Source organism: Ambystoma mexicanum, chromosome 7p (genome assembly GCF_040938575.1).
Source record: "Ambystoma mexicanum isolate Mex_15411 chromosome 7p, UKY_AmexF1_1, whole genome shotgun sequence".
Classification (NCBI taxonomy): domain Eukaryota; kingdom Metazoa; phylum Chordata; class Amphibia; order Caudata; family Ambystomatidae; genus Ambystoma; species Ambystoma mexicanum.
In genome coordinates, this window is record NC_090939.1 from 44,414,915 (window position 1) to 44,429,698 (window position 14,784).

The 14,784-nt window shown below is 55.5% G+C and overlaps 1 protein-coding gene across 1 annotated transcript in view; it reads right to left on the minus strand.

Annotated features, from left to right (window-relative positions):
- Nucleotides 1-14,529, minus strand: part of PLA1A (phospholipase A1 member A) — a 264,242-nt gene extending 249,713 nt beyond the window's left edge. The window contains exon 1 of the mRNA XM_069635738.1: nt 14,323-14,529. Coding sequence (XP_069491839.1) covers nt 14,323-14,395 — 73 coding nt within the window. The 5' untranslated portion in view covers nt 14,396-14,529. The remainder of the gene's footprint in view (nt 1-14,322) is intronic.
- Nucleotides 14,530-14,784: the final 255 nt, after the last annotated feature.

A 14,784-nucleotide genomic window follows, 5' to 3' on the forward strand; every position in this document is an offset into this window, starting at 1 on the left:
CCTCTCAGCCTCCCTCACCTCAGCATCACTCCCCTCAGCATCACTCCTCTCAGCATCACTCCCCTCAGCATCACTCCTCTCAGCCCCCTCCCCTCAGCTTCACTCCTCTCAGTATCCCTCCCCTCAGCTTCACTCCTCTCAGTATCACTCCCCTCAGCATCACTCCCCTCAGCCTCACTCCTCTCAGCCTCACTCCCCTCAGCATCACTCCTCTCAGCATCACTCTCCTCAGCAACACTCCCATCAGCATCACTCCCCTCAGCATCACTCCTCTCAGCATCACTCCTTTCATCCTCACTCTCCTCAGCATCACTCCTCTCAGTATCACTCCCCCAGCATCACTCCCCTATGCCTCACTCCCCTCAGCATCACTCCCCTCTGCCTCACTTCCCTCAGCCTCACTCTCCTCAGCATCACTCCTCTCAGCATCAACCCCTTTCAGCCTCACTCTACTCAGCATCACTCCCCTCAGCCTCACTCCTCTCAGCACCACTCCCATCAGCCTCACTCCCCTCAGCATCACTCCCCTCAGCATCACTCCTCTCAGCACCATTCCCATCAGTCTCACTCCTCTCAGCATCACTCCTCTCAGCACCACTCCCATAAGCCTCACTCCCCTCAGCATCACTCCTCTCAGAATCACTCGTCTCAGCCTCACTCCCCTCAGCATCACTCCTCTCAGCCTCACTCCCCTCAGCATCACTCCCCTCAGCGTCACTGCCCTCAGCATCACTCCCTTTCAGCCTCTCTCCCCTCAGCCTCCCTCCCCTCAGCGTCACTCCGCTCAGCATCACTCCCCTCAGCCTCCCTCCCCTCAGCATCATTCCCCTCAGCATCACTCCCCTCAGCATCACTCCTCCCAGCCTCCCTCCCCTCAGCTTCACTCCTCTCAGCATCACTCCCCTCAGCATCACTCCCCTCAGCATCACTCCTCTCAGCCTCCCTCCCCTCAGCTTCACTCCTCTCAGCATCACTCCCCTCAGCATCACTCCTCTCAGCCCCCTTCCCTCAGCTTCACTCCTCTCAGTATCACTCCCCTCAGCATCACTCCTCTCAGCATCACTTCCCTCAGCATCACTCCCCTCAGCATCAATCCACTCAGCCTCACGCCCCTCAGCATCACTCCTCTCAGCCTCACTCCTCTCAGCATCACTACCCTCAGCATCACTCATTTCAGCCTCACTCTCCTCAGCATCACTCCCCTCAGCCACACTCCCCTCAGCTTTACTCCTCTCAGTATCACTCCCCTCAGCATCACTCCCCTCAGCATCACTCCTCTCAGCCTCACTCCCCTCAGCACCACTCCTCTCAGCCTCACTCCCCTCAGCATCACTCCCCTCGGCCTCACTCCCCTCAGCATCACTCCCTCCACCTCACTCCCCTCAGCCTCACTCCCCTCAGCATCACTCTGCTCAGCATCACTCCTCTCAGCCTCCCTCACCTCAGCATCACTCCCCTCAGCATCACTCCTCTCAGCATCACTCCCCTCAGCATCACTCCTCTCAGCCCCCTCCCCTCAGCTTCACTCCTCTCAGTATCCCTCCCCTCAGCTTCACTCCTCTCAGTATCACTCCCCTCAGCATCACTCCCCTCAGCCTCACTCCTCTCAGCCTCACTCCCCTCAGCATCACTCCTCTCAGCATCACTCTCCTCAGCAACACTCCCATCAGCATCACTCCCCTCAGCATCACTCCTCTCAGCATCACTGCTCTCAGCATCACTCCCCTCAGCCTCACTCCCCTCAGCATCACTCCCCTCAGCCTCACTCCCCTTAGCCTCACTCTACTCAGCACCACTCTGCTCAGCATCACTCCTCTCAGCCTCCCTCCCCTCAGTTTCACTTCCTTCAGCATCACTCCTCTTAGCATTACTCCCCTCAGCATCACTCCCCTCAGCATCACTCCTCTCAGCCTCACCCCCCTCAGCATCACTCCCCTCAGAATCACTCCCCTCAGCATCACTGCTCTCAGCCTCACTCTTCTCCGCCTCACTCCTCTCAGTATCACTCCCCTCAGCATCACTCTGCTCAGCATCACTCCCCCCAGCATAACTCCTCTCAGCATCACTCCACTCGGCATCACTCCACTCAGCACTACTCCCACCAGCCTCACTCCCCTCCGCATCACTCCTCTCAGCCTTACTCCCCTCAGCATCACTCCTCTCAGGCTCACTCCCCTCAGCCTCACTCCCCTCCGCATCACCCCCCTCAGCATCACTCCTCTCAGCACCACTCCCATCAGCATCACTCCTCTCAGCATCACTCCTCTCAGCACCACTCCCATCAGCATCACTCCCCTCAGCATCACTTCTCTCAGCATCACTCCCCTCAGCATCACTCCTTTCAGCCTCACTCTCCTCAGCATCACTCCCCTCGGCATCACTCCCCTCAGCATCACTACCCTCAGCATCACTCCTCTCAGCCCCACTCCCATCAGCCTCACTCCCCTCAGCATCACTCCCCTCAGCATCACTCCCCTCAGCCTCACTCCCCTCAGCATCACTCCCCCAGCATCACTCCCCTCAGCATCACTCCTCTCAGCATCACTCCTTTCAGCCTCACTTTCCTCAGCATCACTCCCCTCAGCATGACACCCCACAGCTTCACTCCCCTCAGCATCACTCCTTTCAGCCTCACTCTCCTCCGCATCACTCCCCCAGCATCACTCCCCTCAGCATCACTCCTCTCAGCATCACTCCTTTCAGCCTCACTCTCCTCAGCATCACTCCCCTCAGCATGACACCCCACAGCTTCACTCTTCTCAGCATCACTCCTTTCAGCCTCACTCTCCTCCGCATCACTCCTCTCAGCACCACTCCCATCAGCATCACTCGTCTCAGCACCACTCCTATCAGCCTCACTCCCCTCAACATCACTCCCTTCAGCATGACACCCCTCAGCTTCACTCCTCTCAGCATCACTCCTTTCAGCCTCACTCTCCTCAGCATCACTCCTCTCAGCATCACTCCCCCAGCATCACTCCCCTACGCCTCACTCCCCTCAGCATCACTCCCCTCTGCCTCACTCCCCTCAGCCTCACTCTCCTCAGCATCACTCCTCTCAGCATCAACCCCTTTCAGCCTCACTCTCCTCAGCATCACTCCCCTCAGCCTCACTCCTCTCAGCACCACTCCCATCAGCCTCACTCCCCTCAGCATCACTCCCCTCAGCATCACTACTCTCAGCACCACTCCCATCAGTCTCACTCCTCTCAGCATCACTCCTCTCAGCACCACTCCCATCAGCCTCACTCCCCTCAGCATCACTCCTCTCAGAATCACTCGTCTCAGCCTCACTCCCCTCAGCATCACTCCTCTCAGCCTCACTCCCCTCAGCATCACTCCCCTCAGCGTCACTGCCCTCAGCATCACTCCCTTTCAGCCTCTCTCCCCTCAGCCTCCCTCCCCTCAGCATCATTCCCCTCAGCATCACTCCCCTCAGCATCACTCCCCTCAGCATCACTCCTCTCAGCACCACTCCCATCAGCGTCACTCTCCTCAGCATCACTCCTCTCAGCATCACTCCCCCAGCATCACTCCCCTACGCCTCACTCCCCTCAGCATCACTCCCCTCTGCCTCACTCCCCTCAGCCTCACTCTCCTCAGCATCACTCCTCTCAGCATCAACCCCTTTCAGCCTCACTCTCCTCAGCATCACTCCCCTCAGCCTCACTCCTCTCAGCATCACTCCCCTCAGCCTCCCTCCCCTCAGCATCATTCCCCTCAGCATCACTCCCCTCAGCATCACTCCTCCCAGCCTCCCTCCCCTCAGCTTCACTCCTCTCAGCATCACTCCCCTCAGCATCACTCCCCTCAGCACCACTCCCCTCAGCATCACACCCCTCAGCATCACTTCTTTCAGCATCACTCCCTTCTGCATCACTCCTCTCAGCCTCACGCCCCTCAGCATCACTCTTCTTAGCATCACTCCTTTCAGCCTCACTCTCCTCAGCATCACTCCCCTCAGCTTCACTCCCCTCAGCATCACTCCCCTCAGCATCACTCCCCTCAGCATCACTCCTCTCAGCACCACTCCCATCAGCGTCACTCCACTCAGCGTCACTCCCCTCAGCACCATTCCCATCAGCACCACTCCCCTCAGCATCACTCCCCTCAGCATCACTCATCTCAGCACCACTCCCACCAGCCTCACTCCCCTCAGCATCTCTCCTCTCAGCCTTACTCCCCTCAGCATCACTCCTCTCAGGATCACTCCCCTCAGGCTCACTCCCCTCAGCATCACTCCCCTCAGCATCACTCCCCTCAGCACCACTCCCCTCAGCATCACTCCCCTCAGCATCACTCCCCTCAGCATCACTACCATCAGTACCACTCCCATCAGCTTCACTCCTCTCAGCATCACTCCCCTCAGCATCACTCCTCTCAGCTTCACTCCCCTCAGCATCACTCACATCAGCATCACACCTCTCAGCCTCACACCCCTCAGCATCACTCATTTCAGCCTCACTCTCCTCAGCATCACGCCTCTCAGCATCACTCCTCTCAGCATCACTCCTTTCAGCCTCACTCTCCTCAGCATCACTCCCCTCAGTAACACTCCCCTCAGCATCACTCCCCTCAGCATCACTCCTCTCAGCACCACTCCCATCAGCCTCACTCCCCTCAGCATCAGTCCCCTCAGAATCAATCCCCTCAGCATCACTCCTCTCTGCACCACTCCCATCAGCAACACTCCCCTCAGCATCACTCCTCTCAGCACTACTGCCACCAGCCTCACTCCCCTCAGCACCACTCCTCTCAGCATCACTCCTCTCAGGCTCACTCCCCTCAGCCTCACTCCCCTCAGCATCACTCCCCTCAGCATCACTCCCCTCAGCACCACTCCCATCAGCATCACTCCCCTCAGCATCACTCCTCTCAGCACCACTCCCATCAGCATCACTCCCCTCAGCATCACTTCTCTCAGCATCACTCCCCTCAGCATCACTCCTTTCAGCATCACTCCCCTCAGCATCACTCCCCTCAGCATCACTCTCCTCAGCATCACTCCTCTCAGCCCCACTCCCATCAGCCTCACTCCCCCCAGCATCACTCCCCCCAGCATCACTCCCCTCAGCATCACTCCCCTCAGCATCACTCCTCTCAGCATCACTCCCTTTCAGCCTCTCTCCCCTCAGCCTCCCTCCCCTCAGCATCACTCCGCTCAGCATCACTCCCCTCTGCCTCCCTCCCCTCAGCATCACTCCCCTCAGCATCACTCCTCCGAGCATCCCTCCCCTCAGCTTCACTGCTCTCAGCATCACTCCCCTCAGCATCACTCCCCTCAGCACCACTCCCCTCAGCATCACACCCCTCAGCATCACTTCTCTCAGCATCACTCCCTTCTGCATCACTCCTCTCAGCCTCACGCCCCTCAGCATCACTCTTCTCAGCATCACTCCATTCAGCCTCACTCTCCTCAGCATCACTCCCCTCAGCCTCACTCCCCTCAGCATCACTCCCCTCAGCATGACACCCCACAGCTTCACTCTTCTCAACATCACTCCTTTCAGCCTCACTCTCCTCCGCATCACTCCTCTCAGCACCACCCGCATCAGCATCACTCATCTCAGCACCACTCCCATCAGCCTCACTCCCCTCAACATCACTCCCTTCAGCATGACACCCCTCAGCTTCACTCCTCTCAGCATCACTCCTTTCAGCCTCACCCTCCTCAGCATCACTCCTCTCAGCATCACTCCCCCAGCATCACTCCCCTATGCCTCACTCCCCTCAGCATCACTCCCCTCTGCCTCATTCCCCTCAGCCTCACTCTCCTCAGCATCACTCCTCTCAGCATCAACCCCTTTCAGCCTCACTCTCCTCAGCATCACTCCCCTCAGCCTCACTCCCCTCAGCCTCACTCCCCTCAGCATCACTCCCCTCAGCATCACTCCTCTCAGCACCACTCCCATCAGCCTCACTCCGCTCAGCATCACTCCCCTCAGCATCACTCCTCTCAGCACCACTCCCATCAGTCTCACTCCTCTCAGCACCACTCCCCTCAGCACCACTCCCATCAGCCTCACTCCCCTCAGCATCACTCCTCTCAGAATCACTCATCTCAGCCTCACTCCCCTCAGCATCACTCCTCTCAACCTCACTCCCCTCAGCATCACTCCCCTCAGCGTCACTGCCCTCAGAATCACTCCCTTTCAGCCTCTCTCCCCACAGCCTCCCTCCCCTCAGCATCACTCCGCTCAGCATCACTCCCCTCAGCCTCCCTCCCCTCAGCATCACTCCCCTCAGCATCACTCCCCTCAGCATCACTCCTCCCAGCCTCCCTCCCCTCAGCTTCACTCCTCTCAGCATCACTCCCCTCAGCATCACTCCCCTCAGCACCACTCCCCTCAGCATCACACCCCTCAGCATCACTTCTCTCAGCCTCACTCCCCTCAGCATCACTCCCCTCAGCACCACTCCCATCAGCGTCACTCCCCTCAGCGTCACTCCCCTCAGCATCACTCCCTTTCAGCCTCTCTCCCCTCAGCCTCCCTCCCCTCAGCATCACTCCGCTCAGCATCACTCCCCTCAGCCTCCCTCCCCTCAGCATCACTCCCCTCAGCATCACTCCCCTCAGCACCACTCCCCTCAGCATCACTCCGCTCAGCATCACTCCCCTCAGCCTCCCTCCCCTCAGCATCACTCCCCTCAGCATCACTCCCCTCAGCATCACTCCTCCCAGCCTCCCTCCCTTCTGCATCACTCCTCTCAGCCTCACGGCCCTCAGCATCACTCTTCTCAGCATCACTCCTTTCAGCCTCACTCTCCTCAGCATCACTCCCCTCAGCCTCACTCCCCTCAGCATCACTCCCCTCAGCATCACTCCCCTCAGCATCACTCCTCTCAGCACCACTCCCATCAGCGTCACTCACCTCAGCGTCACTCCCCTCAGCGTCACTCCCCTCAGCGTCACTCCTCTCAGCACCACTCCCATCAGCCTCCCTCCCCTCAGAATCACTCCCTTTCAGCCTCTCTCCCCACAGCCTCCCTCCCCTCAGCATCACTCCGCTCAGCATCACTCCCCTCAGCCTCCCTCCCCTCAGCATCACTCCCCTCAGCATCACTCCCCTCAGCATCACTCCTCCCAGCCTCCCTCCCCTCAGCTTCACTCCTCTCAGCATCACTCCCCTCAGCATCACTCCCCTCAGCACCACTCCCCTCAGCATCACACCCCTCAGCATCACTTCTCTCAGCCTCACTCCCCTCAGCATCACTCCCCTCAGCACCACTCCCATCAGCGTCACTCCCCTCAGCGTCACTCCCCTCAGCATCACTCCCTTTCAGCCTCTCTCCCCTCAGCCTCCCTCCCCTCAGCATCACTCCGCTCAGCATCACTCCCCTCAGCCTCCCTCTCCTCAGCATCACTCCCCTCAGCCTCACTCCCCTCAGCATCACTCCCCTCAGCATCACTCCCCTCAGCATCACTCCTCTCAGCACCACTCCCATCAGCGTCACTCCCCTCAGCGTCACTCCCCTCAGCGTCACTCCCCTCAGCGTCACTCCTCTCAGCATCACTCCCCTCAGCCTCCCTCCCCTCAGAATCACTCCCTTTCAGCCTCTCTCCCCACAGCCTCCCTCCCCTCAGCATCACTCCGCTCAGCATCACTCCCCTCAGCCTCCCTCCCCTCAGCATCACTCCCCTCAGCATCACTCCCCTCAGCATCACTCCTCCCAGCCTCCCTCCCCTCAGCTTCACTCCCCTCAGCATCACTCCCCTCAGCATCACTCCCCTCAGCACCACTCCCCTCAGCATCACACCCCTCAGCATCACTTCTCTCAGCCTCACTCCCCTCAGCATCACTCCCCTCAGCACCACTCCCATCAGCGTCACTCCCCTCAGCGTCACTCCCCTCAGCATCACTCCCTTTCAGCCTCTCTCCCCTCAGCCTCCCTCCCCTCAGCATCACTCCGCTCAGCATCACTCCCCTCAGCCTCCCTCCCCTCAGCATCACTCCCCTCAGCATCACTCCCCTCAGCACCACTCCCCTCAGCATCACTCCGCTCAGCATCACTCGCCTCAGCCTCCCTCCCCTCAGCATCACTCCCCTCAGCATCACTCCCCTCAGCATCACTCCTCCCAGCCTCCCTCCCTTCTGCATCACTCCTCTCAGCCTCACGCCCCTCAGCATCACTCTTCTCAGCATCACTCCTTTCAGCCTCACTCTCCTCAGCATCACTCCCCTCAGCCTCACTCCCCTCAGCATCACTCCCCTCAGCATCACTCCCCTCAGCATCACTCCTCTCAGCACCACTCCCATCAGCGTCACTCCCCTCAGCGTCACTCCCCTCAGGGTCACTCCCCTCAGCGTCACTCCTCTCAGCACCACTCCCATCAGCACCACTCCCCTCAGCATCACTCCCCTCAGCATCACTCCTCTCAGCACCACTCCCACCAGCCTCACTCCCCTCAGCATCTCTCCTCTCAGCCTTACTCCCCTCAGCATCACACCTCTCAGGCTCACTCCCCTCAGGCTCACTCCCCTCAGCATCACTCCCCTCAGCACCACTCCCCTCAGCATCACTCCCCTCAGCATCACTCCCCTCAGCATCACTCCCATCAGTACCACTCCCATCAGCATCACTCCTCTCAGCATCACTCCCCTCAGCATCACTCCTCTCAGCACCACTCCCATCAGCATCACTCCCCTCAGCCTCACTCCCCTGAGCATCACTCCTCTCAGCATCACTCCCCTCAGCATCACTCCTTTCAGCCTCCTCCCCTCAGCATCACTCCCCTCAGCATCACTCCCCTCAGCATCACTCCTCTCAGCACCACTCCCATCAGCCTCACTCCCCTCACCATCACTCCCCTCAGCATGACACCCCTCAGCTTCACTCCTCTCATCATCACTCCTTTCAGCCTCACTCCTCTCAGCATCACTCCTCACAGCATCACTCCCCCAGCATCACTCCACTACACCTCACTCCCCTCAGCATCACTCCCCTCAGCATGACACCCCTCAGCTTCACTCCTCTCAGCATCACTCCTTTCAGCCTCACTCTCCTCAGCATCACTCCTCTCAGCATCACTCCCCCAGCATCACTCCCCTATGCCTCACTCCCCTCAGCATCACCCCCCTCAGCCTCACTCCCCTCAGCATCACTCTCCTCAGCATCACTCCTCTCAGAACCACTCCCATCAGCCTCATTCCCCTCAGCATCACTCCTCTCAGCATCACAAAAAGCACTGACAAAAAGGCAGACGGCAGTCTAGTCACTGCTTGCCTCTTATCCATCCAGAAATGGATGCACCCAACTCTGCCTCAACAGAGTAAAAATGGAGAGCATCGAGAACTGCCAATCTCCACACTTGCAACTTCAGTTCATATTAGCTCCTAGCCTGGGAATCCCCCCACGCAGAGGCTTTACTTTCGTGGGATTGAGGGGGCTAGAGAGCCGGGTCTTTTGGTTGTTGCCCCGGATAGAATGCTCAGGGGCGACAACCAAAAGGCTAGCTAGCCCCCAGTCCCGACCATCCTGACATTAGCGTAGCCCAGGATCTTTTACAAAGCTAGCGACCCCCTGCCCCACACCCAAAAATAAAGCAAACAACTTGAGAAGCCGCCTTGTTTTGACCATGTCTTTCACGCCTCAGATGAATGTCCTGACTTCAGTGGACCTCCACCAGCTTCAGATCCTGAAAAAGTATTCTGTTTGCAGGCACGGACCATGAAGTTGAACTAATCATGTGGTAGTCCTAAGCAGTCCTAAGTAAACTGCTTGACTGCAACAGTTTCTATCTACCTCACAGCGGGAGGCCACCCTCTTCCCTCACCGGGAACCAGGAAAGTTCACTCCTCCTGTATCCCCTGCTCTTTCTTCCCACCCCTTTTCCATATCTCTAACACCTCCTCAGACCTATCCCACTTACCTTGCCCTGACACGTCCCTCTGGTTCCAGGAACACTAGTATTCCCTGCACATCTCCGATCCGGCAATGGTTGCCATGGAAAGCGAGAAGGGACTACAAGTAGTTCCCTCCTCCCTGTTCCAAGGCAGCCATCTTACTATGCAGTGTTTATCTCGATCTGAGAAATGGCAAACACGTTGCTTCTCAACTTGAAATAAAAGCACTATTAGTACCGGTACACCATGTCGACACACTAATAGCAATATGACCCTCGCAGGGGGCATTACCATTCAGGTAAAGCCCCGGGGGCTTACATTAAATCCCTCACTTCGCATGGGCTTGCAACGGATGCCCCTCTGCTTGGTTATATTCCTTAAGTAAGCAAGCCCAAAGAAATGTGAGTGGCCTGCGAGAAAAGCCCTCCTCAATACCAGGGCCGTCACCTAAACTCCTAAGAGCTCACCCCTCACTACACTTTGCAACGTTCTCATTCTGGATGCCGCGGTCTGGGGAAATGTAACCAGTATTGCATCACCCTTGAAGTCTCAGGCAATTTTATGTTTACATGTAGCGCTTCTACAAATCAAATAGATACATGAATACATAGAGATAATCAGTGGACGGACACTGGGGAGAAGACACCGAGGGTTACAGACCTGGGATAGCGGTGACAGAGGGCATTATTGGAGCATTGAAGGCGACACTTGATGCAAGTCAGCCATGACCTATTGGCTTTGCCAATGCGTGTTTCTATTTCTGACAGCTAGATGGCCCATATACTAATTGCCATCTGATGCACCCATTGCTGAATGGAGGCCGTATTCTAAACATTCAATGGTTTGTATCCTTCCTCACCCAGGAGCGGTGTGCTACAGCTGTCAAGGCGTGTGATCACTTTCCAAACCAGCTTCACAAGGTCAGGCCCTGATGTCTGTATCTGGGCAGTTGATTGCAAATCCCGCCGTTGGGGTCAGGCGTGTGATGGTAATCAGTGGCATATGTTATGTTTAATGAGATTCAACATACATGGCAGCCTGCAATAGCTTTTATAAAAGCCTGCAAAAATAATGCCCTTATTACAGGCTACTTGTGACATCACAACTGAACTGCAATAAAAAGAACATCGCACGCGCTCTGTAATGAGTTATTGTGCCTAGGTTGTGATGTGGCTTGAGCCCCCAGGGGGAATTGCAGCACTTAATTAAAGCAGTGAAAGGATTTTCAAAGTCCTTGCTTGCAGAGTAGTTTCCTGAGGCCCATTGCAGCTGGTAATTGACAAGGAACTGTTTATGGAAGAAGGGCTCATTGCTGGAGTTTCAATCATGCCAAAAAGAATCTGCAGGTTGTTACTTATTTTAAACCACAACATGATCAATGTTTACAATACATTTTATTAAACTGCTTGAACTATTTCTCTGCAACACATTAGAAGCTGCAATTTTGCTTTTTTTTAATCGAAACAGATACTATATTGATTATACTGATCAGCAAATGGAAGATCTCTTACATTAGATTAAGCAAGAGATGATACATTATAGGAAATTACATTGTGTGCCCATGTATTAAAAGAAATAAAATACCCCCTAGCATTCTTCACACTGAATCTGTTGGCTGTCTCCATGACCATCTGGCTTCAGAGCTGCCAGAAGCACGGAAACTGCTCTCCTGAACATCCGTGAAGATCTGCTCTCCAACCTCGATGCCAACATCCCCTGTGTCCTCATCTACCTTCATCTCTCTTCCGCCTTTGAAACGGTCAACCATGCCATCCTGTTCAACCGTCTCGGTGATAACCTGGGTATCACTGATCAGGCTCTGGCCTGGCTGACTTCTTTCTTCTCTGACCAACCATCCCTGGTCCAACTTGGGTCATTCCTTTCCTCTATGTCTCTCTCTCTACTTGTGGTGTTCCCCAGGGGTCTAACCTTTCTCCCTGGTTGTTCAACCAATAGTTGGCACCTCTCGCCAACTGCATTGCTGCTCTCTGCTCCAACTTCCAGTGCTATGCGGATGACACCCAGCTCACCTTCAGGCTCCCCTCTGCCTTCTCTTCCCCTTCTATCATCTCAGATTGACTGAGAGCAATCCGGGAGTGCTACGCCACCAATGATCTCTGCCTAAATGCCTGCCTCACTCTGCCCTCTTCCTGCTCCCACCTGTGAGACTAATAACCTCAGGGTTATCTTCAACTCCACACTCTCCTTCTAGCCTCACATTTCTGATGTCTCTAAGAAGTCAAACTAACAACTGCACCTCCTCAGAGGTATTCCTCCTCACCTCTCCTTCCCCCAGAAATTCCCTGTCTCCAGAGCTCTGGTTCTCTCTAGGCTGGACTAGTGCAAAAGCCTCTTTTTATATCTGCCCGCCTCTACTCTCCGTGCTCTGCAACTCATCCAAAATAGGACTGCAATACTTGCCCTTGGGCTCAAGCCCAGGGATCGTATCTCTCCAGAACTGAAATCTCTCCATTGGCTCCCATTGGCTGCAAAGATCAAGTTCAAGACCCTCTGAATTGTCCACAAAGTCTTCTGAGGCCAAGAACCAAAATATCTCCAGCTTTCCCTTTGGAAGTATCTTCCTAGTCGAGCTCTTCGCTCCTCCACCTCCAACTCTTTGAGGGTCAGTCGCTTTTGCAAGCAACAAGTTGGGGGCAGATCGCTTTCTTCGGCTGGTGCCACCCTCTGGAACAGCCTCCCTGCCCTTCTGAAACTTGAGCAGAACCATCTCTGGTTCCGGTAGCATCTCAAGACTTTCCTCTGCTTCGGCCTTCTCTCTGCCTCTTCCCCGCTGATCTCCTGTCTGTTTGCACTGGTTACCTGGCTACCCTCTGAACCACGGGCCCAGGTGCCTGCCCTCCCAGTTGCCTACCCACACTTGGGGCTGTATCTGAAACCCTACAGTCCCCCTACCTGCACTTATCTAACACTTTTGTCGGCACTTAACCCCTGCACTGCCACCTCCTGGCCGCATTTCTTGTTTTTCAATGTTTTGATCCTATGTCCTGCACTTGCACCTCCTCCCCTTCACCTGGCACTTTACTTTTCCCCTTCCCTCTCCCCTGCACTTGCACGATCTCAATTTCACTTGGCCTAGTAAGATCACTGTCCTGTCCACCCTTTGTTCCCCTCCCCTGCCTGGTCGCACCTTGAAACACTTGTGTATAGGCGCGCTATAAATGTCATATCATAAAAAGGATATAGCAAGCCACCAGGGAATTCTGCGACTGTATGAAGGATTTGCTGATGAAACTCCTCAGTGACTTGCAATATCCTTATGATGTACGGTAGGGGGTACTTTATCCCAAATATAATGCTTGATGTGCTTTGCACTCTGAAGTAAACGGCACAGAGAAGGAGCGCGTGTGGCATACCCCGGAGCCAGGGGCGTTGCTAGGGGGGCTAAAGGGACTATAGTCCCTGATCTTTTGGTTGTAGCCCCGGATAGAATCTCAGGAGCTACAGCCAAAAGGCTAGCTAGCCCCCAGTCCCAACAGTTCCGACATCAGCTTAGCCCCGGGTCTTTTCCAGACCTAGCAACTCCCCTGCCCGGAGCAGACGTGGAGGGGAGGCGAGAGTCGGCGTGCTGCAGCATACTGGCACATTCTGTGCACTCTCCCCGCGTGTTGCCTAACCCTGTCACGGTGCAGAGTGTTGCGGTGCATTGCGGTGCACATATCTTGCAACCGGTGCCTCCTAGGGCCTTGAAACATTGTTTTCGAGCTTTTGAGTTTTGTTCCTCGTGTCGAGATGCTTAAAATAAGCTTTGTCCGGTCCTTCTACGACCATTTGTCTGTGGGTATGTTGTGCGCCCTGTTTGTTGTAAATGTGTATACGTTGCTGCGACCTGATGTTTGCGAGCTTCCCACGCAATACAAATAAACAAGTAAAAATAAATAAATAAATAGACCACATTGATGTTTACGTGATTTCGGACAACTGTCTCATGTGTGAAGAGGCTGAAATCCAGGGAAAGGGGTGGGGTGTCCAGATGTCATGTAGCCAGTAAGGTCCAGAGGGTCCTAACAGGTAACTATGTAACATGTGGTGCAGACCATTGGAACGGTGTAGAATTGAGCAAGGAGCAAACTGGCAGATGTGCTGCTTTATATCCATAGAGAGAGAGAACATGCAATACCTGTCATTTAGTGCGAGCACCAGACCTGATAGCTGTACCTGACCAAATGGTGACAAAATTAAGCTCACAAAGCGATAACTGCTGACGAATTCCTATACAAAAGACACAACTATTGGCTGTTTCCCTGTGCTTCAATTCCTTAGTCGTCAACCTAGGCAAACGAAAGCATGAAGCGCAGCACTACACCCAACTGAACACTTCTGCTGGGATTACAAGCGCCTAGAAGTCTACTCAAAAGAGACTGCGCAGCAAGTCCAGTTATGACACTTCAGTCCCTTTACCTGGAAGCCCGGTGCCCGGGGACCAGGCTAGATGCCAGGCAGGCTGTCCCTCACTTACCTGCACGTGCAGGGCAGAGAAGAAGGAAAACTGCAGCCGCCAGGGCTCTGGGCGCCCATTCCCTCGCCGCCATCTTCCCCAGAGTGCCTGAGAGCTGTGAGTAAAAAGCACACAGCACAGGCGTCCTTTGATCGCAGTAATTATTAACAGAGTGGGGCTGTTTAAGGCTGCGGGTCAAGAGCCAGCGGTCACTCCCCCATGGCCTCTTCTTTCAAGTCCAGCTTGGACCCATCCCAGCAATGGCATGGAAGAGGCAGCGTCCAGCCCACTCCCCTCCCCTGGCTCTATCTCCTTGGACATGTTGGCACCCACGTCCACCAAAACAAGAGAAAAAGGGGGCGATGGAAGGTGCAGGATGAGAGACCTGCTTCCTTGAGTGATGGGAGGGCTTTGTTGGGAGGCGCTGGGGGCTGAAGGACCCCAGATCCGCGTTGGGAGTTGAAATCCCAGAACATGTTGAAG